The sequence below is a fragment of the Meriones unguiculatus genome, chromosome 4 (assembly GCF_030254825.1).
Source record: "Meriones unguiculatus strain TT.TT164.6M chromosome 4, Bangor_MerUng_6.1, whole genome shotgun sequence".
In the NCBI taxonomy this organism is placed as follows: domain Eukaryota; kingdom Metazoa; phylum Chordata; class Mammalia; order Rodentia; family Muridae; genus Meriones; species Meriones unguiculatus.
Window position 1 is genome coordinate 124,340,139 of NC_083352.1, and position 24,050 is coordinate 124,364,188.

At 48.9% G+C, this 24,050-nt stretch overlaps 1 protein-coding gene across 4 annotated transcripts; it reads left to right on the forward strand.

The window, feature by feature from the left end:
- The first annotated feature begins 1,755 nt into the window (after nucleotides 1-1,755).
- On the forward strand, nucleotides 1,756-23,422 carry Pxmp4 (peroxisomal membrane protein 4). 4 transcript variants are annotated; one of them, XM_021647234.2, is made up of 4 exons: nucleotides 1,756-1,962; nucleotides 8,491-8,553; nucleotides 12,599-12,797; nucleotides 19,341-20,551. In XM_021647234.2, exons 1-4 carry the CDS (start codon nucleotides 1,850-1,852, stop codon nucleotides 19,602-19,604), a joined length of 639 nt encoding a protein of 212 aa, XP_021502909.1. In that variant the 5' UTR covers nucleotides 1,756-1,849; the 3' UTR covers nucleotides 19,605-20,551. The 4 variants fall into 4 exon arrangements, with proteins under 4 accessions (XP_021502909.1, XP_060239000.1, XP_060238999.1 ...); XM_060383017.1 differs by lacking the exon at nucleotides 1,756-1,962 and adding an exon at nucleotides 2,017-2,546; XM_060383016.1 differs by lacking the exons at nucleotides 1,756-1,962; nucleotides 19,341-20,551 and adding exons at nucleotides 4,996-6,646; nucleotides 23,088-23,422.
- The last annotated feature ends 628 nt before the right edge of the window (nucleotides 23,423-24,050 follow it).

The following is a 24,050-nucleotide window of genomic DNA, read 5'->3' on the forward strand; positions in this document are numbered from 1 at the left end:
TATGGATGTGCATTTGTAAACATGCGGTCTCACCAGTGCGGGGGGGGTGTGTGGGCACACATATACTAAGTGTGTGGAGGCCAGAGGTCTACCTTGTCTCTTTGAGACCGGTTTGCTAATAAGGACTCGAGGGCCATCAATCAAGCTGGGTTGGCTGGCCAGTGAGCTCCAGTGGTGCCCCAGCCCTGGGAAAAGGAGCTCACACCACTACCCCAGCTTTTTCCGGGGGTTCTGAGCACCGAATTCAGGTCCTCCTGCTCAGCTGGCAAGAGCTTTACTGTCTGAGCTGTCTCTGCAGCCTCTCCCCTATCCTTTTGAGACAGGATCTCATGTATCTCAAAGCTGACCTCAATCTCATTATGAACATGGCTGGAAACAACCTTGAACCTCTGGGCTACTGGAGTCACCTCTCTTATCTTGGGAATATAGGAGTATGCTACCAAAGTCCCTGATGATGCGAGGAGGTCGCGCTGGGGTGTCTTGGAGGCTCGACTACATTCTACCAACTGAGCTGCATCCCTAGTGTGCAGACACCATTTTCTAATATACAGATTTTAGAGGACTAAGTCAGTTCACTAGTCGATCATTACAAAAGGAAGAAAGGCTCAACATAATTCACTTCCTTTACCAACCTCTGACACTACCCAGACAATAACACCCGTAGATATCAAGTGTCTCAAATACCAGGGAACAACCTTGTAAATTACAGCCAGCACTCAGTGTGTGGTTGATATCTGATGACCCTTACCACCGTAATATTATAGATAAATGTCACTCATCAGTGTTCTGGCAGTGATAATTTCCAGTACTAGTTCTGGAAACTAGTGTTGGGTGCTGGGGTTACAGCAGAAAACGAGACAAACAGCTTTCTGGCCCCCAAGAAAGCCACAGTCCGTGGTGATGGACATTGAGCAAGTAGTAACAATTACAACTTGTGAAGGGTCCAACAGAGAAAAACAAACAAAGGATACAACAACAATGGAAAACGGGGATTAATAAGTCAGAGTGAGCAGAGCTACTGTTTGTGGGCTATCCTGAGGCAACACCTGAATACCGAGAGGGAGTCAGTCTTGGGAGCACAAGGGCAATGAATCTCAAAAGCAGACCACCAGCTGCAACTCCTTTGAAGCAGAAGGATTCTTGGCATACTCAAGGAAAGGAAACTAAGTCAGTAGGCTGGAGAAAAGGGAGACTGTGGAAGGAGAGGCAAGGGCCTACAATCAAATAAATCTGCTCCCGGGGGCCCTGGGAAAGAGTTTGTATTTTAAAAACAAGAAGAAGACAGGTATGATGACACCGGCCTGTAGTCCCAGCGTGTGGGGGGTAGAGGCAGGGGATCGGAGTTCAAGGCCAGTCTGGGCTACAAGCGATCCTGTCTCAAAACACCAAACAGCAACAAAAGAGACGTGTAGCCACAGGGTTAGCTGCGATTCTTATGAGGCAATCGAAAGTGCCAAGTGTGAAGATAAGACCACCGTCACCTCCCAAAAGCCACCCACTCCCAACTCGAAGAAGGTAACAATCCCCTCCCAAGCCCCCTAAGACCAAACTTCTCCCTAAGAAAACTGCCTTCTGATTGGACGAATCCGGCGTGAGACCTTCCGAGTCACGGCGATTGGTTACCAACTCTCCGTTCTCTTCCAATCAGACAGCTATTCCGGAGAGCGAGCGCGTCCCCGCCCCTGGCCACAAGTGTGCTCTGTGACTGGCTCTCTCTCAGGAGTGACGGCAGACTCAGCCTATGGGTCCGACGACGGGGCGGTGCTCCCCAATGCCGTGAGCTGTGCACTGGAACCCGGGGCTGTCAGAACGCGTCCAGCCGGGCTCTCCGACCCAGCGCTCCGGTGCTATGGCCGCCCCGCCGCAGCTGCGGGCTCTTCTCCAGGCTGTCAACACGCTGCTGCGCAAGCGCCGCTACCACGCTGCATTGGCCGTACTTAAGGGCTTCCGGAACGGGGCTGTGTGAGTTGGGCCACAGAGTCCGGTCAGGGATGGCTAGGGGACGGGCCTACCTGGGGTCCCGAGTTCGAGGCCCGGTGCCACCGCGCTGTGCTCTCTCTCTCTCTCCAGGAGCCCTCGGGTGTCCGTAGGTCTCAGTGCCCCATGGATGCAGCGAGCGGAGAATTCTGGGTTTCTGTCACCTTGTCAGTCTTGAGCTGGGACTCCCGCTAGCCTGCTTATAAAGCTCCTCTGTGCTTTCTACCTGATACTCTTGGCTTAGTTACCTCCTATGCCAGTACCTGTTTCTCCTCATTTGGGTCCGGTTCACCCCATCTTGTCGTGTGCCCTTTGGCCTACTTGGCTTCGGTGGCTCAGTATGCACAAAAGAAACTGGACTCTGCCCTTAACAGGGAGGTGGTCACTTACTGGCTAGTAGGTTCCCCCTCCTCAGCTGCCAAGGCTTCACAACCCATTTCTCATCTAAGTGGTGACTTCACCTTGGCCCTCATTTTCACTGATGACTCCTGGGAAGTGACAATGAATGAAAAAAGAAAAAAACGGCAGCTAATACTTGCTGGGTAAATTGACATCACCCCCTCACACAGGTAGGAGAGGAGAGCTTGGGGTCGTTTTGCTTGCCTGGTGCCTGGAGGGGGGGTTCCACCTTCTTTAAGCCTCATGCGTTCACGGGGCTGCCGTCTCAGAACCAGCCATGACCCAGAGAAGCAAAGCAAAGCCTCTGTCCGAAAGCTGGCATCCTGGTAGCAGGGCATGGCCTGGTGCTGAGCCAGTCAACCGCCAGGATTTGAAGCCTGCTGCCATTTCCTTGAATGCCTTTCTGATAAATGGGTCTCCCGGGTACTTCCATGGTCCTGTTGAGGACGCCGAGCACACTGATGGCTATTGCTACAGGCATGCGCCGTCTACCTGCCTCACAAACCCTTTTAGGACTGCTGCTTAGGTGTTGTCTCTGAACTTTCCATCCCCTGCCTCAGCTCGTCATCCTCAAGAGCTGAATAATTTCATAGTCCATGTCGATGGCTGGAACGCGAGCTTCCTCAGTCTGGTGTGCTGTACACGCCCCTAATCTCAATACTCAGGAGGCTGAAACAGGCCGACTTGTGCAAAGTAGTGAGTTCCAGGTCAGTGTAGGCTACAGTGTGAGACCCTGCCACAAGGACATACTTTCTTCTTTCCTTCTTTTTTTTTTTTTTTTTTTTTTAACTTACGTTGTCCCTCTATGCTTCCTGGTTCTTCCTCCATTGTAGGCATTCAAATTTTCCTTGGGTGACTTTTTGAAAACTAGGAACAACTCTTGTCTCTGTCATCCCACGAGTGTCGGTGACTGAGGGGTCTGTCGACTGCTCCTGGTCACATCGTGTCAGCGTTACAGTCAGGACTCACACTCAGAATGGACATTTAGTCAGGTAGAACCTGGCTCCTGCTGGATCTGGCCAGATCATAGCAGATGCTTTTGACCAGGATGAGATGAGCCCTGGTATCAGCAGGTATCAGCAGCCCCTTTGCCAGGTTATCTGTACAGAGCAGGAGCTGGCCCCTGGGCCAGCAAGCATTGCCCAATCTGGGCTTTGTACAGCTGCCCCTAAGCCACCTCCCAGTGTGTCCACCTCAGTGGACATTCCCAGCCAGGACAGACACTTTCCAGGGCCAGGTATTTGGGCCCTAATCCCAGTGCTTTCACTGTACAAAATGAATGAGTCTTTGTCTCTTCTGCTCTTCGTTTCCTCCTCTGTACAATTAGAACTGAGCTCAGCCACTCCCGAGTGTCCAGGGCAGGAGCCTCAATACTTGTGAGTGGTGATGATGCGGGGCCTGTCCTTAAGGGATGGAAGTCCAAGGGACTTCTCACACACTACCGTAATGGCGCTGAGCATGGCGGCACACACGGGGGATTAGAATTCATTAGAGGCAAGTGGATGGAGAGTTTGAGGCTAGCCTGGGTTCAATAACAAGACTCTGTAACCAAAAACAAAACAAACAAATACCACATCAGAGCAAAGTGGTATTCAGGAATGCTTTTCAGGGGAAGTGGTGGTAATATTCCGAGTTTTCCAGGGAGAAAGGAGAAGGGGCATCATGGGTATGGAAATGTCTTTAACAAAGACCTGGAGGTGGGGGGAAAATAAAGCTGCTGTATGGTGGGGAGGCCATCGGTTTGGAAAGGTCAGCATGGATGACTGAGATGTTTGGACTTTGTGACCGTTTAACTCACCCCTAAATACTTCACGAGTCCTACTTGTCTCCTGTTCATGTACGCCAGCACCCGTGGAGGTCAAGTAGCATCTCCGTGTCATTCCTCTCTCTCTTTTTGTTTGAGAATGGGTCTCAGTGGCCTAACACGTCACCAAGTAGGCTCGGCTAGTTGGCCGTGAAGCTCCAAGCATCTGCTGCCTTTCTCTGCGTCCTCTCTCACCATTTCCCAGGATAGCGGTACCCACCACCTCGCCTCGCTCTTTACATGAGTCCAAGGAATCCAATCCAGCCCTTGCACTTACAAGGCAAACGCTTTACTGACCAAGACGTCTTGCTAGCCTCTATTTTTATTAAAAGCGAAACAACAGCAAAAACCCAGGGTAACTCAGGTTGGCCTGGAACTCGGGGTCCTCCCGTCTCAGCCAGCCAGTTTCCGAGATTACACGTGTGATGTAATCTTACCTGAATCTGAGGAGCCTGAGAAGGGGTTTCTCAGATGTAGGGTCTTGAGGACAGCCTGCTCCTGGCTGCCTGGAGGAGGCTGAAGGCCTTGAAGCAGGAGAGATAAGGTTTTGAATGGACTGGGGGAGGCAAGGCCACAGGGACCAAGATGGGAACTGCCTGGCCACTGCCGGGCAGAATCGAAGATAAGAGCATCATAGTAGCTTCTGGGAAAAACAAAAAAGGGGCCATTTAAAGTTGTTAACTTTAAATTTTTTTTCTTTAATTTTATTTTTTAAAAGTTAGGTGACACATTCACGAAAGACAAAAAGCGGGTCTCCTGCGTGCTAATCCTGCCCTCTGTCCTGAGTCCCTCTCTGTAGACCATCGACCCCTGTGCGAGTCTCTTGCGTCTTCGTCCACGGTGCTGTGTGCACTCACAAGCACACCTAACCTCCCTACACCTTCGACATTCTTCTTTTGAAGGGTTAGATTTAGGGAGCAGCGCCCTCACCTTACCCTCTTCACTGCAGCCATGCTTTTCCACCTGGCTCTTTTGAATCCCAGAGACTCAGCCCGGAGCCAGCAGGCGTTTCCCAGTGAGGCTTTGTGCGTCATTCCGCTCTTTCTGTGTCCTTCCCAGCCGTGGCACTTTCTGTGGGCATGTCCTCCAGCTCAAACCGTAATGCTGAAGATTCAGACTAAAACAAATCCTTAGGCTGAATATGGAACTATTTTCTTCATCTTCTGACCTTCGTTTTCTCTTTTAAAAAATTTTAAAAATTAACTACTTTTTAAGATATGTTTATTTTATGTGTATGAATGTTTTGCCTGCATGTATGTTTATGTGCCCTGTACATGCTTGGTACCTGTGGAAGCCAGAAGAGCATTTGAGATCCCCTGGAACTGGAGATATATGGTTTTAAGTCACCATGTGGTGCTGAGAACCGAACCCGATCCTCTGCTCTTAACCACTGAGACATCTCCTCCAGCCCAAAATTATTGTTTGAGATAGGGTTTCTCTGTGTAGCCCTGGCTTGCTTTGAACTCACAGAGATCCACCCGCCTCTGCCTCCAAGATCTGGGATCAAAAGCGTGTGCCACCACGCCGGGCCCTCATCACTTTTTGTGTTGGGTTTTGTGGCAGTGTCTCTCACTGGGCCTGGGGCTCATGCACTGGCTAGGCTGGCACACCAGTGAGCCCATCTCTGTCTCCACAGTCTGGCTTGCTGACGAGCTCCACTGCACTAGTGGGCTCTTATGTGGCACCTCATGTTCACTGTGCCAGCACCTTACGTTCTGAACTATTTATCCCGTGCCTGAGTCTTGCAATTTGTTGTTTCATGTAAGTACCAGGCTAATGGCGTGTGCCAGTGGAGTACCTTCTTCCCCTGCCCCCCTCCTTTTTTAAGACATAGTTTCTCTGTATTCCTGGCTGTCCTGGAACTCGCTATGCAGACCAGGCTGGCCTCAAACTCAGAGTTCCACCTGTCTCCACCTCCTGAGTGCTGGCGCCCTTCTCTTTTTGAAGCCCTCAGTGAATATTCAGGTGACAACAGTATGTGGCTCATAACCGTTGTCTCAGGCCTTCAGGGATTTTAGGACTGTAAGGCTAGACTCGGCTGTAGAAATGAGGGTGAAGGTGTACCTTAGGGTTACTATCGCTATGGTGAAATGGCGTGACCAAAAGCAACTTGGAAAGGAAAGGGTTTGTTTGACTTCTACAGCCTGAGTCACAGTCTGTTGAAGGCAGGAACTCAAACTGGGCAGGAACCGGGAGCTGATGCAGAGGCCATGGGGAGTGCTGCTTAATGGCTTGCTCAGCCTGCTTTCTTACAGAACTGAGGACCACTGGCCCAGAGGTGCTGGGACCCACAGTGTTCTGGGTCCTCCCCCATCAATCATTGATTAAGAAAATGCCTTACAAGCTTGGCTGCCTACAGCCTGATCGCCTGGAGATACTTTCTCAGTTGAGGCTCCTTCTCAGAGGACTCAGCCTGCATCAAACTGATGTAAAACCTACCCAGCACAAGGTGTCTGATGAAAAAGAGTAAGAAGCCAGGCATGGGGCTGGAAAGATTGCTCAGTGGTTAAGAGCACTTACTGTTCCAGAGAGGGCCTGAGTTTGGGTCTCAGCAGCCACAGTTGGTAGCTCACAGCCACCTGTAACTCTAGGTCTAGGGGATTTGACACCTCTTCTTGACACCAACGGCACCATACATGTGTGGTACGCACACACACATAAATAATAAATTAAACTAGGCACCCCCTGTAGCACACAGGTACAATCCCAGCATTGAGGAGGTGCAGGTAGGAAGATCAGGAGTTCTAGGCCAGTGTCAGCTATGGAGACCGGCTACTTGAGATCCACACACACACACACACAGAAACAAACAAAAGCAAGCCAGGGTTGGTCATATGGCTTAGTGAGTGACAGCACTTACCGCCAGTCCTGAAGACCCGAGTTTGATTTCTGGGTAGAAAGAGAAACCTGACTCCTGCAAGCTGTTCTCTCTCTCTCACATGCACACATGCTGTGGCATGCATGTTGTCTTACCTGTGGTTACTAGGGCTATGATGAAACACCATTATCAAAAACAGCTTGGAGAGGAAAGGGTTTATTGGCTTGCATATCCTGAGTCACAGTCCGTTGAAAGAACCCAAGGCAGGAACTCAAACTGGGCAAGAACCTGGAGGCAGGAGCTGATGCAGAGGCCACTGAGGAGTGCCTCTTACTGGCTTGCTCTTCATGGCTTGCTCAGTCTACTTTTTTATTTTTTTTCAAGATAGGGTTTCTCTGTGTAGCCTTGGCTCTTCTGGTACTCATTCTGTAGATCAGGCTGGCCTTGAACTCAAGAGATCTGTGTGTATCTGCCTTCCGAGTGCTGGAATTAAAGGCCTGTGCTACCACCACCAGCTCAGTCTGCTTTATTATAAAAACCTGACCACCTGCCAGACATCACCAAAGGCCTCAGCCCTCCCCATCACTCACTAATTTAAAAAAAATGCCCCACAGGCTTGTCTGCCTACAGCCTGACCTTATGGAGGCATTCTCTTAATTAAGACTCCCTTCTCTCAGATAATTATCACTTGTGTGAAGTTGACATAAAACTAGCTAGCACACATACACAAAAATATTAATTTTCAAATCCACCAAAACAATAATAATAATGGACATGGTGGCATATGCCTATAATCCCAGCACTCAGGAGGTATAGGCAGGCAGGTCTCTATGAGGCTGGGGTCTTTTGTTTTTATTTATTTGTTTATTATTTGTTTGTTTCAGTCAGGGTTTCTCTGTATAACATCCTTGGCTGTCCTGGAACTTGCATTGTAGACCAGGCTAGCCTTGAACTCAAGAGATTCCCCTGCCTCTGCCTCCTGAGTGCTGGGATTAAAGGTGTGCAGCCACTACACTTGGCTTTTCTGAGCTTGAGGCTAGGTACAGGTGAGTTCCAGCCCAGCCAATGCAATGTAAGATTCTGTGTCGGGGAGTAAATGTGATAAAAAAGTATTAGTGATAACAATAAGTCAGTGTATTTAACTGATTTGAAATTAATAAAAGCTGAGCCTGGCTGCAGTAGGAGGCTTGGGAGGAACGGAGGGAGCGGCTCTGGGAAGCCAGGTGGGCAGGAGTGGTGGGTGCTTCCTGCACACTTCACTTTCTTCCATCGGAGTTATACCTGTCCCTCTATTCCTTTAGTTAGGGAAACTGAGGCTCTGAGAAGGTAAAGATAAGTCAAAGGCCACTCTAGAACTTGAGCCCAGATATAACTGGGCAGCCAACATTGTGGTATCAGAATCCGGAGTGGCAGGAGAGGACCAGGGATCAAAGGGAGGGCCTGGAAACTGCAACAGTGATGGGTTAGTAAATGTTTTCTTCTGTTTCTACAGCTATGGAGTCAAAATCCGGGCGCCTCATGCACTGGTCATGACCTTCCTCTTCCGGAGTGGCAGGTACCTACCCTCTCTGCATACCTACGGGGAGAGAACGCATGTGGTCAGCCCTCAGGCCAGGATGGGTGTGGAGGTTTCCTATATGAGACTGTGCTCCTATAGTCCAAGTGGGATCCTGTGTCCCCTGCTTGAAACCGCCTGTGGCCCCTCACTAGTCTCCAAAGAGACCCAGCCACCAGATTGAAGGCCTCTGCAGTCTGGCCACGGCTGAGTCTCTACAGCGTCCGCTGTGGGCTTTCTTGGCTCTGTTCCAGGCACATGCTTTGGTACTCCTGCCCCCACATGTTTGCTGGTGCGTGCCCACTTCCAGGAGTGGCCTGTCCTCTTCCAGCCTTCATTTGCTTCCTACCTGTCCGTCCTCAGGGGATCTGTCTGTGATCTCCCCGCACCTGCTTCAGTGCGCCGGGACTCAAAAGTCCCTGTAACTCTTCCTTCAAGGCCTTGCTCAGAAAATGCCTTGCAGTCCAGTCCTTATGGCTACAGACACATCTGCAGCTTACAAGAGTCAGACACAGTGATTGTGGTGATGATGGCATCGGTTACTCCGAGGGCGGGCTGAGTGCGAGTCGCAAGATTTCTGTTTTAGCATTTTTATTTCGTCGTTGTTGGGGCTTTTTGCCCTCCAAAGCTTATCTTTTCTTTTTCTTTCCCTCTCTTTTCTTTCCTTTTCTTTTCCCTTCTTTCTCTCTCCAGAGCCAAGAACATAATAGGCAAACACACTGGCACTGAGCTATAGCCCCAACTCTTTTTGTTTTGTTTAGTTTTTGAGACAGGATCCTAAATCCTTTTTTTTTTTTTAAGATTGATTGATTGATATACTTGTTTGTTTGTTTGTTTGTTTGTTTATTATGTATACAATGTTCTGCCTATATGCATGCCTGCATGCCAGAAGAGGGCACCAGATCTCAGGACCTTTGGAAGAGCAGCTAGTGCTCTTAACCTCTGAGCCATCTCTCTAGCCACCTCCCCACCCTTTTTTGTGTGTGTTTTTAAGACAGGGTTTCCCTATGTATCCCTCGCTGTCCTGGAACTAGCTCTGTAGACCAGGCTGGCCTCGCACTCAGACATTCGCCTGCCTCTGCCTCCTGAGTGCTGGGATTAAAGGTATATGGCACCACGCCTCACACAGATTTTTTTTTTTTAAGCTTGAATGTGTGGAACTAGAGAAGCAGCTTAGTGGTTAAGAGCACTTGCTGCTCCTACAGGGGACCAGCTTCAGTTTCCAGCATGGTAACTGTTAACTCTCGCTCTAGAGGATCCGGCGCCCTCCTCTGGCCTCAGAGAGCACCTGGCATGCGCACTGTGCACTTACATACATCAGGCACAACGCTCTTCCACATAAAAATAAAGCTTAAAAAACAAAGAGCAAAACGGGGCAGTGGTGGCACACACCTTTAATCCTAGCACTTGGGAGGCAGAGGCAGGCAGATCTCTGTGAGATTCCTGAGGCCAGCCTGGTCTATAGAGCCAGTTCCAGGACAGCCAGGGAAATACAGAGGAACCCTGTCTTGAAAAAAACAAATACAAACCCACTGAATTTATTCATTAATCACCAACTATTTAATGAACATCTGTTGTGTGATAAGACACTGTTCGGGCTGCTAAGGATGTAGCAGTGAACAAAACAGACAAAGATCCCTGTCTTTTTATGACTTATCTTTTAGATGGAGGTAGCAGAAAATGAACATTAATGATATTAGGGAAAAGAGTTCACAAGCTGCTGATGGCCAGGAAGGGCCAGAGGTGGGGCTGAGTTTGAGAAGTCGGCCACAAACAGGTTGAAAGGGAGAGGCGTAGAGGGCCCTAGCAGGAACTGGGCCATGTATGCCCAGCTGTAGGCCGGAGAGAGGAGCTTGGCTCTCCTTTTAAGTGAGAACAGGAAATTGTAACATTTTGAGTGTGGGGAGAAATGCCACTGTTTGACTTCCTGTGAGGTTTTTTAAAAAAAATTATTTCATTTTAAATTATATATCTCTGGCCAGGGGTGGTGGCACAGGCCTTTAATCCTAGCACTTGGAAGGTAGAGGCAAGCAGATCTCTATGAATTCGAGGCCAGCATGGTTTACAGAGAGAATTCCAGGACGGCCATAGCTACATAGAGAAACTCTGTCTCAAATCTCCCTCCGCCCCGCCCCCCCCCCACTCCTGCAAAAAATTCTCTATCCCTGAATGTGTGCACATGAATTCGGGTGCCCTTGGAGGCCAGAGGAGGGTGTCACAGCCACCTCCCGTGGGTGCTGGGAACTGAACTCACGTCCTCCGTGAGAGCAGTCTGTGTTCTTTAACCCCTGAGCCATCTCTCCAACCCTTCTCCAGAGGCTTTGTATGTTTGGGGGTTTTGTTTCTTTGTTTTGGTTCCTTTGTTTTTTGCTCCTTGAGATGAAGTCCAGCTGTGTTGTCAGCCTGCCCGCATACTGTGAGGCTCAAGTCCTACCTCAGTCAGCTTCCCCAATAGCTGGGAGAACAGGTTCCATGGCTTCCTGAGGTTTAACAGCATGAAGATTAATCATTTGCTGCCTGGTCGAGAACGGCTCTAAGCGGGAGGAAGGAATGACAGGAGCAGAAGTAGGTGTGTAGCAAGAAGCCATGCATGTCCTGGCGTGGTGGCCCAGATCTGGGTGGCCAGGCAGGCAGTCCAGACTTAGAGACATCTTGAGGGGAAGGGCAGTGCTGGCTACCTGCTTACTTTTTCAGGTTTTTTTTTTTGTTGTTGTTTTGTTTTGTTTTTCATTTTTTGAGGCAGAGTCTCACTGTATAGACTAGGCTGGCCTCAAACCCAACAGAAGTCTACATGCCTCTGCCTCCCAAGAGCTGGGATTAAAGGCCAGCAATACTATGTCTGGCCTTACTTTTTGTTTATAGTGTTTTGTTTGGTTGTTTGGTTGGTTTTGGTTTTCTGAGGTAGGGTTTCTCAGTGTAGCCTTGGTTCTCCTTGACTTGCTCTGTAGACCAAGCTGGCCTCGAACTCACATGGATCCACCAGACTCTGCTCTGTCTCCCTGAGTGCTGGGATGAAAGGCAAGTGGCACCACACCTGGCTTTAGTCTTTGAGAGAGGGTCTTGCTCTGTAGCCCAGGCTGGTCCCCAACTCTCACTCCTCCCATTTCACCCAGGAGTATGGCACCATGCCCAGCTCCAATCCAATTTTCTTGCTCTAAGCATGTTACTCATAGCTGGACATGGTGGCATATTCCTTTAATCCCAGTACTCAGGAGGCACAGGCAGGTAGATCTCTGAACACACACGCACGCACACACACACACACACACACGAAGAGAAGATGGACTGAATCAATTCTTTATCTCAAAAGGAAGAGCACGTGCAGGTAGCTGACCTCATCTCCCTTCTCCACACACAGTCCCTGCTCCTGGCTCTCTCGAGCCCACACTGGCCTCTCTCCATTGCTTTGCTCCCTTCCTCTGGGTCTGTCCTGGGGGCCTTTGCCTGTGGTGAGTCTTCTGCCCAGGGAGCAGCATGCTCCTCACAGATGCCTCCCTGTCCTTCAGAGTCTAGGACCAACTCTCGTCAAAGCCGATGTTTGATTCTTGTCTTGATAATTATGTTTCCCCCTCAGAAGCGCCTCAAGGCAGAAAGCAGATCTGTCATTTCTCAGAATTCTATCTGCAGAGTCAGCTCACAGTAGGCACTCACTCATTTATTCACTGTTCGCTCACCTCTTCCATTTGTTAAGCGCCTACTGCGTGCCGGGCCACTGTTTTGTGCCTTTAGGATGAACAAGCAAGATCTAGACCCTGCTTAGGAGCTTATACTGAGGACAGGGGGACTTTATAGGCCAGCCTACAAATGTTAAATGACGATGAGAGCCATGAAGGAAATAATAAGCAGAGAAAGGGGTACTCATTAAAGCAAGGTGACCGGGAGTGGCCCTCTGAGGTAGTGACGCTGAGTTAAGGTCCCCATCTGGTGAGAGAGCAGTGCCCCTGAGGACATGGAGCATCCTTGCCTAATTCAGATCTGTGTCTTCTCCTGCGGAACCTGCTGGACCAGCTGAGCCTGCAGTCATGGGGGCTTTCTTTTCGTGCAGTCTCAGACAGAAGCTGGACGCCATTCTGAAAGCCACGTACCTCCACTCTCGGAACCTGGCCTGCTTTGTGTTCACCTATAAGAGTCTCTGTGCCCTCCAGTCCCATGTGCAAGGCGAGACGCACCAGATGCACTCTTTCCTGGCTGCCTTCATCGGGGGCATCCTGCTGTTTGGGGAGAACAATAACATCAATAGCCAGGTAAAGGCTTTCCTGGGGTGGGACAGGGCCGGCGGGGTGCCCTTTCCTTGAGAGAAGGTGATGGCCAAGAAGATGAACTCTTGGCCATTGTCTGTGTCTGAGGTCTGAGTCTCTCAGGTCCCTGTGTGACCTTGGGAAGGGTTGCTTTTCCCTCAGTTTTCTCATTTTTGGAGGTGGGGTCGGGACAACCTTTTACTGTATAGCCCTGTAGACTTCACTCTGTAGACTTCACTCAGTTCAAGGCTGGCCTTGAACTCATGGAGATCCACCTGCCTCTGCCTATGCCTCTTGAACACTGGGATTGTAGGCTCAGGCCGCCACCAACCAGTGCAATTTTTCCCATCTGTAGACCAAGCCACAGTTGGAATCCAAGGGCTCCCCACATCAGTGTGTCTGCTGCTCTGTGGGACAAGGATTTTGGTGGTGGTGGTGAGAAAGGTTTTGTCCTGTTCAGGTGGGCCTTGAGCTTGCTGTATAGCTGAGGCTTGCCTTGAACTCCTCCTCAGATTCTTGCCTTGTCCCAGGTGCTGCCATTACAGATATGCATCACCTGGATGCTGCCATGAGTTCTTAGCCGTTTATTAATGTGCAGGTGCCTCTGTGTGTGGGTGTGCATGGAGGCCTAAAGGGGCTGTTAACATCTCTGGACAGGGAATTACCACCCTATAGAGGTGTTAGGCCATCTGTAAGGGCAGCAAATGCTCTTCATTGGTGAGCCATCTTTCTAGTCTTGTGTTGTTTTTTTTTTTTTTTTTTTGTTTTGTTTTGTTTTGTTTTATGTACTTTGACCTGGGTGTGGTAGGACACTTAGAGACTGAGGAGACTAAGTCACCAATTAGAAGCCAGCCTGGGCTGCATCTCAAAGCAAACAAATAGCACTCAGGGAAATTGAAAACAGGAAATCAAAAGAGAAATGCTGGTTCTTTGAAAAGATGAACAAAATCAGTACGCCTCTCCCCCAGGATCACCTACAGAGATTTCTACCAGTACTAGAAATGACACAGGTTATGTGTCGAATGTCTGTGTACATTAAAAGACCTAAATATCCCCAGCACTCAGGAGGCAGAGGCAGGAAGGTATCTATGGGTTCGAGGCCAGCATGGGCTACACGGTGAGTTCCAGAACAGCCAGAGCTACATAGAGAGAACCTGTCTTAAAAGTAGATAGGTAGGGAGAGAGAGAGAGAGAGAGAGAGAGAGAGAGAGAGAGAGAGAGAGAGAGGGAGGGAGAGAACAACTCTGAGGGCTTTGTGAGGTACTTCACCAGAAAAAGTTGCTTGCCGTTAAGTCTGACAACTTAATTTGATGTCTGGGACTCACACTCAGTGGAAAGAAAGAACCGACTTCTGAAGGTTTTCCTCTGACCCTGTATTTGTGCTATGGCATACATGCCCTGCATCCTCCCCCTAAAATAAAATAATAATAAGCAGAATACATTTTTTTAAGATCTTTAATACCATGGATTACTATGACTATTTTTGCAAACTTGGTAGCTGATATGAAATGGACTGATTCTTTGGGGGAAAAAGGGCAGCATGGGTGGCCAGTATCTGTTGAAAGGGCAGACTCTGCCTGTCTCCTCCCAACTGCTTAGAGACATCATGATAAAATCAGAAAATAAATGGAAACAGAAGTTCCCATTTCCCTGTAAACTCAAGCCGCTGACAGAGCCAGTGCCTGCTGCCTGGGCACGGATGGACTTTTCCCCAGTGCTGTCTGCATAGGGGAGGGGGACCGGCCTTCGTGGTCATACAGCACAGTGGCTGTCTGTCGTTTGTGCATGTTGTAGGCTGCTCGTGCCTAGAAATGAGAAGTCTGTGGGCACATTTTCATCTTGTAAGAAGGTTTTCTTTTCTTTTTTTTTTTTTTAAGATTTATTTATTATGTATATAATGTCCTGCCTTCATGTACACCTTAGCACAACAGAAGAGGGCACCAGATCTCATGATAGATGGTTGTGAACCACCATGTGGTTGCTGGGAATTGAACTCAAGACCTTTGGAAGAACAGCCAGTGTTCTTTTTTTTTTTTTTAGTTTTTTTTTTATTTTATTAATTACACTTTATTCATTTTGTATCTCCCCATAAGCCTCTCCCTCCTTCCCTCCCGATCCCACCCTCCCTCCCCTTTCTGCATGCATACCCCTCCCCAAGTCCACTGATAGGGGAGGTTCTCCTCTCCTTCCTTCTGATCTTAGTCTATCAGTTCACATCAAAAGTGGTTGCATTGTCCTCTACTGTGGCCTGGTAAGGCTGCTCCCCCCTCAGGGGGAGGTGATCAAAGAGCAGGCCAATCAGATTATGTCAGAGGCAGTTCCTCTTCCCATTACTATGTAACCCACTTGGACACTGAACTGCCATGGGCTACATCTGTGCAGGGGTTCTAGGTTATCTCCATGCATGGTCCTTGGTTGGAGTATGAGTCTCTGGGCAGCCAGTGTTCTTAACCTCTGAGCTATTTCTCCAGCCCTGTAAGAAGGTTTTCAGAGGACGTTTTTATATATGTGTGTTTGCCTATATGTGTGTCTATGCACTATACGTGTGTCTGGTATCCATGGAGGGCATTGGATCCCCTGGAACTGGAGTTACAGACGGTTGTGAGCTGCTGTGTGAATGCTGGGAACTGACTCTGTGTCCTCTGAAAGAGCAGCCACTGTAGCCAGTGAATATCCTTCACGGCTGAGCCATCTCTCCAGCCCCAGATTTTTTGTTTTTTCGTTTGTTTTTTTTTTTTTTTGAGGTTTTTTAAGACTGGTATAGCTCTGGCTGTCCTGGAACTCACTCTGTAGACCAGGCTGTCCTGAAACTCAGAGATCAGCCTGCCTCTGCCTCCTGAGTGCCAGGATTAAAGATGCGTGCCATCACTGGCCGGTTCTTTCTTTCTTTTAAAACAAATTATTTTTCTTTTATGTGCCTGAGTGTTTGCCTACATGTATGTGTGTGCACCACCTGTATGCCTGATGCCTGGGGAGACCAAAGAGGGTTCTGGAGCCTCTGGAACAGGAGTTATGGAAAGTAGTGAGCAGCATAGGGGTGTTGGTAGCTGAGCCTGGTCCTCTGCAAGAGCAGCAAATGCTCCATCTCTCCAGCCTTTTCTTTTCTTTTCTTTTTTTTTTTTTTAGAGAGGGTCTCATGTTACCCAGGCTGGCTTCAAACTCAATATATAGCTGAGGCTGGCCTTGAACTCCTGATGCCTCTGCTTCCCCAGTATTTGGATCATAGGCATATGCCACCACAACCAGCTTTTTTTTTTTTTTTTTTCTTATATTGTCTTGCTCTGTAGCCCAAGATGGCCTTGAGTCTTGGCAATTTTCCCTGAGCCTCCAGAGCACTGGGATTATAGTCAAGTATGGCCAGTCTGGCTTAATTTATCCCTAAGTAGTATAGAAGTACCAAAGGGTTTGTTTGTTTTTTAATAATCACCCTTTGAAGGACATTTGAAGTGTCTAGCTGTAGGGTATTACAGGTAGATCTGAGAAGAACATATTATTCTGTGAACATAAGTTTTCATTTTTCTGGGATAAAAGCCCAAGAGTGTAATTGTGGGTTGTGTGGTATATGCATGCTTGGTTTTAAAAAAACCTGCCAAGAAAGGGAGAGAGAGAGGGAGGGAGGAGAGAGAGAGAAAGAGAAAGAGAGACAGGCAGGCAGGCAGACACAGAGACAGACAGAGAAAGATGACAGAGAGACAGAGACAAAGAGACACACATAAAGAAACAGAGAGAAAGACAGAGACAGGGAGAGAGACAGAGAGACACACAGAGACAGAGATACAGAGAGAGACACAGAGAGACAGAGACAGGCAACCCAACAGCCTTCTAAGAAACTGTTTTTCAGAGTGACTGTCCTGTTTACATTATCACCATGGAGATCAGATTGGCTTGTCTAGTTTCTCTACAGCCTTGCTAAAAATTGGTTTACTACATGGTATATTTTATCCATGTTTTAAAGTTCTTAGTGTGTGTGTGTGTGTGTGTGTGTGTGTGATATGATTGTGAGTGCAGGCATGCATCTCCCATGATGTATGTGTGTAGATTAGAAGACAATTATTGGGAGTTGGTTCTGTCCTTCCTCTGTTGACTCTGGAGATCGAACCCAGGTTGTCAGGCTTTTGCTGCAAGTGCCCTCAACCCCTAAACCATCTCCCTGGCTCTGTCTTAGCCATTGTGATAGTGCATCTCATTGTGACTTTACGTTGCCTTTTCCCTCGTGGCTGATGATATGGAAAACTTCCTCACTATCATTCATTTGCCACCTGTACATCCTGTTTGATGAAACATTTATGTCTTTTCCTCACTTTCCAAATAGAATATTTCACATTTTTCTTTTGAGCTCTGAGGACATTTTTTCAGATCGTCTACATGCTAATGCCTTGCAGATATGTACTGTGACTGTCTCTCATCTGTGGTTTTCCTTTCTCTGAGATAAGGTCTTTTCATGTATCCCCTGCTGGCCTGGAATTTATTACGTACACCCAGCTAGCTTCACAAGAAAAAAAATTGGAATTTCAAGGATATCCAAAATTTTCTCCTTCTTCTTATGCCTCACTTTTTAAATATTTGAACTGCTTATAATTCGTTTTTAAAACTTCTAATAAAATTTTCTAAAAAGGGAGCCAGGCATAGTGGTTGCATGCCTTTAATCCCAGTACTTGGCAGGGGAGGCAGAGGCAGGTGGATCTCTGTGAGTTCGAGGTCTACATAGTGAGTCCAGGACAGCCAGGGCACCACAGTGATACTCTGCCTTAAAAAACAAACAAGGAAACCCAGCTTCTAATACGGGATGTAGTTCTCTTGGCAAAGTGCTTACAAAATGAAGCCCAGAGTTTGGTCCCCAAAACCCACATGAAAAGGTAAGCACTCTAATGCTTACTTGTGATGATGCCCTCGCTGGGGACACAGACACAGGAGATCCCTGAGGCTTTCTAGGCTGCCAGACACTCTGTCCAAACAGTGACTCCAGGGCAGGGAGAGATTCTGTCTCAAAAAAAAGATTAAAAAACAAACAAACAAAACAAGGTGGATGGCTTTTGAAGAACAACACTTGGTGGTATTCTCTGGCTTACACACATACACACATGCTCACACACACACTAAGGCCAGGGGTGGTGGGTGGTGGTACACACCTTTAATCTTAGGACTCAAGAGACAGAGGCAGGTGGATCTCTTGAGTTCAAGGCCAGCCTGATATACAGAGTGAGTCCAGGCCAGTCAGGCTACACAGAGAAGCCCTGCCTCGAAAAACCAAAAGACAAACAAAAAAGGAAAAATAAATTAAAAAAAAAAAAAAAGGCAAAGGCTGGCAAGATGGCTCAGCAGGTTAAGGTGCTTTGCTGACAGACCTGATGACCTGGCTTTGATCCCTGGAACCATGTCATAGGAGAACCAACTTCTTCAAGTTAACACCACACACACACACACACACACACACACACACAAACTCAATACACACATACACAGCACACACACACATATTTATATACAAGCACATCACCCCACACACAAATAAATAAATTATTTTTTCTTGTTTTGTTTTTTTTTCAAGACAGGGTTTCTCTGTGTAGCCTTGGCTGTCCTAGACTCATTTTGTAGCCCAGGCTGGCCTTGAACTCACAGAGATCCACCTGCCTCTGCCTCCCAGATCACAGGTGTGCACCACCACACCCAGTTTACTGTCTTCTTAAACAGGCACAGAAGCATCTGTCTGTGATCCCAGTATTTGGGAGGCAGAAAGAGGTGAATCCCTGGGACTTAGGGTCAGCCAGCCTCGCCAAATTGGTATACTCCTGGTTCACTGAAAAACTCTTGTCTCAACAAATAGGGTAGGGGGCAGGATGGGTCTCTAGCTCAGAGATTAAGAGTGGCTTTTAGATCTTAAAAAAAAAAAAAAAAAAAAAAAAAACTTTAAAAAGAAAAAACGTTTGGACATTAAAAGCTTTGTGGGGAAAGGATGTTGAAACAGGGTCTCTCTACACAGCCCCTGCTGTCCCAGAACTCACTGTGTGACCAGGCTAGCTTCAAACTCACAGTGGGAATTGAAGAAAGGCGTGTGCCACTACACCTGGCTGTAAATTGAAAGGAGTATTAAGACATTTAAAAAATTACTGTATTTGTCAACTTGACACAGAGAAAAAGAAATGAGGCCAGAACTGGGCCTGGTAGCTCACACCTTTAATCCCCACACTCAGGAGGCAGAGGCAAGCAGAGATCTCTGTGAGTTCTAGGCCAGCCTGGTCTACATAGCTAGTTCCAGGGAGAGCCTGTCTCCAAGATACCAAAACAAAACAAAACAAAAATTAGGCTAGAGAGGGAACTGAGGAAGTCAGAGTCAGTGTCTGGTCTCCACACAGGTGCCCATCCACCCAGCACACACATGCCCCGCGCACATACAAAGATATGCCTGCTGCACCCCACCTCGGTCATCTCGCACGGTAACTTTGAAAACCGCGGAGCGGGCACATAGTCGACGGCAGGCGCCCACGGCTGGGTGGGAGGTGAAGGTTGTCGGTGGCCGTGCTGACTGAATCCCCGCATTCCCTGCTGCAGATCAACATGTACCTGACGTCACGCGTCCTGTTCGCCCTGTGCCGCCTGGGAGTGGAGAAGGGCTACCTCCCCAAGCTCAGGTGGGACCCGTTCCCCTTGCACACGGCAGTGGTCTGGGGGCTCGTGCTGTGGCTCTTCGAGTACCACCGGCCCACGCTGCAGCCGTCGCTGCGGTCCTCCATGACCTACCTCTACGAGGACAGCAACGTGTGGCACGACCTCTCAGACTTCCTCATCTTCAACAAGAGCCGCCCCTCCAAGTAACAAGGCCCACGGTGCTGAAGGAGCTCCTCCGCCCTACTGCGTCCGCCAGCGGCCCCGTGCGCCCGCCCTCGCGGGGGATCCGCCTTCTCCAGTCACAGACCTCACACTCCAACTTGTATTATCCCAGGGTTCCATTTGCTGAAGTAAAAGTACCGAGGTTTGCACCCACCAGGTACTTTTGAATAGTGTAGCAAGTGGCTGGAGCCCGGCTGAGGAGTCTGGGCCTTCCTTGCAGCTGCTCCTCCGACTTCTGTAAGGCCCGGGCTAGCCGCATCGCTCCCTGGACCCCAGGCCGCTCAGTTCAGGGGAGGGCCCGTGGAGGAGATTTTCTTCCTGGCGGATATGATAGCCCTCCCCTGCACTGTGTCAGAGGGCTCCTTGCCAGTGGGCAATAGGTTACAAAAAAAAAAAAAAAGAGAAACGCTAAATTCTTTGTCTAAGTTATTCTATTGAGAAGCTGTGGGGCCTCACTGCCCAGGAGGAACACAGCATGAGCCACCTGTGCCCTTAAGGTCCTTCGAGAGCTGCAGGGCTAGCTTAGGATACCGCACTTGCCAAGATCCTGCAAGACCCTGAAGACCTCGCCAGCGCTGGGAACAAAACTTCTAAACTTACCAAGAAGGCTGTGGCAGTAGGGTTGTGAGTTTCAGGCCAGCATGGGATGCATAAGACTATGTCTTTAAAAAAAAGAAAAAAGAAAGAATGAAGACAGAAAGAAAAGGAAAAAAGGGCTAGGCAGATGACTGTCTGAGTCAAGGTGCCTGTCCACCGAGTCTGATCCCTGTGTTCCACATTAGTGACCTGTTGGAAGAAGAGAACCAGATCCTGCAGGTTGTCCTCTGACCTTCACATGTGCCTTGTCGTTTATGTGCGCATGCACACACACATGCATAGGCATATATACAATAAATGAAAATAAAGATTTAAAGAACATCTAACATGTAAAATTAGCCCTAATCCTGTGTTTGCCTGCATGTACATCTGTGTGCCATGTGTGGGCCTGGTGCCGGCAGAAGTCCGCAGAGGGTGCTGGGTCCCCCGGAACTGGAGCTGTGGGTGTACTATGGGCCGCCATGTAGGAAATGAACCTGGTCCTCTGCAAGAGCACTTAGTGCTCCGTTTTGTCTTGTTTTCCAAGACAGGGTTTCTCTGTGTAGCCCTGGCTGTCCTGGAATTCGCTCTGTAGACCAGGCTGGCCTCGCACTCATGGCGATCCACCTGCCTCTGCCTCCCTGAGTGCTGGGATTACAGGTGTGCGCCACCATGTCCAGCTGAACTAAGTGCTCTTAACCACTAACACGTCTCTCCAGCCTCAGACCTTAATTCTATTTTAAATCAATATTTCCAAAACTGTGGCATTGCAACACATATCAATATGAAGGATTAACGACAGCCTTTCTTGCCCTGCATCTTCAGCACTGGCAGCTGTGTTCTGCATGTATCAAGTAGCACAGCTATCCGTGCAGAAGGTTCCACTACACAATGAAAATTTGGAACTAAAGACAGCCTGAGCCCGGCACCCACTCTTTGATGCATCCCTGAGGGAAAATGACCACCCCTCAGCACCTCAAGCCTCAGAAATGAGAGTAATCACAGATTCCCGATTCCCACATTGGATGCTTTATGACACCTGTGCCGCTATTGCCAGTTACTTCTGCCCAGCAAGTTTCTACTTTCTCCTGGCTGCTTTGGGCCTGGTTGTCTTTATTCCATACAGTCACCTTGCAAGGATATGTGTTGATCCATGTTTTCCAGATGTGGAAACGGCGTCAGAGAGGAGTTAACTTGCCTAAAGTAACATGGCTACTATGATAGGGCCTCGTGAATGCTTTGAACTGTCTGCCTGATTTCCAGGCCCGTGTTTCCTTCAGTGCCTCATTTTAAACCTAGAAAATCTCAGCCGTGCTTTGCCGTCATTGGTTATAGGTTCTGGCATTTGGAACCAGTCCAGGTGTGCACATTAGCTTTTGGTGCATAACTGGAAGTGCTTGGAGTGCTATGCCACAGGGGGAATGGGTCACAGGGAACTGGAGAATCGTGTGCCAGGCGGGGGTTTTAAAAACCGTTAGTCTGGAGAATCAAAACAGCTCTTATGAAAGCCTGGGCCAGAGGCTGCCAATTTGAGACCCTTGGTTTAGTGCAGGACGTTACTCACAATAGGCCCTCCCCTCTTGTCTTTTTGTGTTTGAAATGACTGGCAGAGATCTACGTGAGTCATTGGATAGCTTCTCAGTGTGCAGGTGCTGTGAATACAGGCACGTGTCTCCTACCCAGGCATAGAGACACATGCCTGTATTCACAGCACCTGGGAAGCAGAGGCCAGAGGATGGGAGTTCCAGGTCATGTTCTGCTACGTAGCAAGCTGGAAACCAGCCCAGACCACATGAGACCCTCTCACAAAACTAAGCCAACAAACAACTGAATACAGTAAAAATTCTGACCAGAGGATCTGGGATGGGTCCTAGATTCTGCACATCCTTCCAGTTCCCCACACTGTGGCTGCTGTGCTAGGAGCCCCAGCCAGAGTGCTGAAGGAGGGGTGAGTGGCAGGACCAAGAGTTGGCTCAGGTAGCTGATGAGCCGCAGAGCTCTGGGGTAGTGGAGGTGGGGTCGTGTCTGACTCCCCCAATGCTCTCAGCTACCGCAGTTGACTGCAAAGTTCAGAGCAGATGGTTTGAATGAGCTTCCTACTCCGCTGGTTCTGGAAGGCGCACAAGCTCCAGATTGCAGGAAGGCTGACCATAGCCAGGCAGGTTCATTGGAGCAGATGGTGGGGAACTCTGCCATCCTCTCCTCTGTCCCAGTTGCCACTCCTGTGTCCCTGGCCTGAGGGCTGGTGCCTATTTCACCCTCTGCAGCAGGCATGAAGCTTTGGGGATAAATACTGCCCCTTGAGCACCAACCCAGTGCTAAGCAACACCACCGTGGGCTGCTCCCAGCCTTCAGAGATGAGCCTCCATGCGCTGTGAGCTGCTGCTGGAGCTCCTAGCAGGATGGGACTCCAGGGGCACATGGGAAACTCTCTCCCTTATGCCTCAGCCACTGCATCCTGGGAACACTTCCCACTTACATCACTCCCCTCAAATCCTTACCTTGGGGTTTATTATTGGGGGAACCCAAACTAAAATTGGCCACTGGTCCGTAGACTAAGAGGCAAAATACATGGTCGCAAGGGACAAGGGCTTTGGAAGCAGCTTGTCAGGCTCAAGGCGTGATCTATTAAGTGACTTAGCCATCTGTGTCTTGTCTGTAGGGGCGTGCTGTGATACATGTAAAAGTGAGCATTCAATAAACATTGCTCCATTTCCAATGGAACAATCGCAGGAGGAAGCTGGTTGTGGGAAATAAGTGTGTCCTGTGTTTAGCCTGCCCTTCTCCCCAGCCAGCCTTGGCCTCCTGCCCTGACATCCCTCCTCCACTGCTGGGGGTGGCCGGCTCCACCACCGACTGGCTCTGCTCTCTAAGAATAGGTTTTCCTCGCAGATGGCATCTCTCTGGATCTTGCCAGAGCATCTGTTGCCTCCAACTGCACACTCCAGGGAGGAAGGCGTGCTGGTCCCCACAGAGAGGAACAGGGCCTGTCTTCAGCAGCTTTGGGAAGAGCCCAGCTTCACTCCCCTCCTAGCTGAGCCTCCATCTTCTACGATCTGTACGTAGGAACTAAGAGGACCTCGGGCACGTGGGAAGGAGCTGCTGCCATCCCTGAATGTGACTTCCTGAAACAGCAGAGTGGACTGATCTGCAGTTACTGCAGATCTGCCTGCTACATTTGTATGAAGTCCTTTGCCATGCAAAACTTAAATCGTTATATTATTTAATTTTCTCTCTTTGCAGGGGAGTGGTGGTTTGACCTTGTGTGTGTGTGTGTGTGTGTGTGTGTGTACATGTGTTTTGAGACAGTCTCACTTTATAGCCCAGGCTGACCTGCAATTCACTACATAGCCTAAGTTAGGCATGGTGGCCTATTTCTGTACATTTCAGTAATCCTCACTTTTCAGAGGCATGAACGGCCACAGCATGAGAGACCTAGTCTCAAACAAAACAAAACTCTCTCTCTCTCAGATACACGCAGTATAAAACTCAAAGTGGTGGTGGTTGGTCTACACCCTTACTCTCAGCACTCGGGAGGCAGAGGCAGCATGATCTGAGTTTGAGGCCAGCCTGGTCTACAGAATGAGTTCCAGGACAGCCAAGGCTACACAGAGAAACCCTGTCTCAAAAATTCCCAAAACAACAACAAAAAACAAAACAAACAAACAAACAACAACTCAAAGGTAGTAAACTTCTTTAATCCCAGAACTTGGGAGGCAGAAGCAGGCTTATGAGTTGGGAGACCACTGATCTACATGGTAAGTTCTAGGCCAGGCAGGGCTACATAATGAGACCCTGTCTCAAACATGCCAAATCATCGAGCTGTATTGACAGTTGTGTAACAGGGGGAAAAGT

Bases quoted from the DNA above. Each gene is read 5' to 3' on its own strand.
- Pxmp4 (XM_060383015.1), top strand. From the start codon at position 6,408: ATGGCTTGCTCAGCCTGCTTTCTTACAGAACTGAGGACCACTGGCCCA. The intron at 8,554-12,598 runs GTACCTACCCTC...CTTTTCGTGCAG, and splicing joins TTCCTCTTCCGGAGTGGCAG to TCTCAGACAGAAGCTGGACG. The intron at 12,798-19,340 runs GTAAAGGCTTTC...TCCCTGCTGCAG, and splicing joins ACAATAACATCAATAGCCAG to ATCAACATGTACCTGACGTC.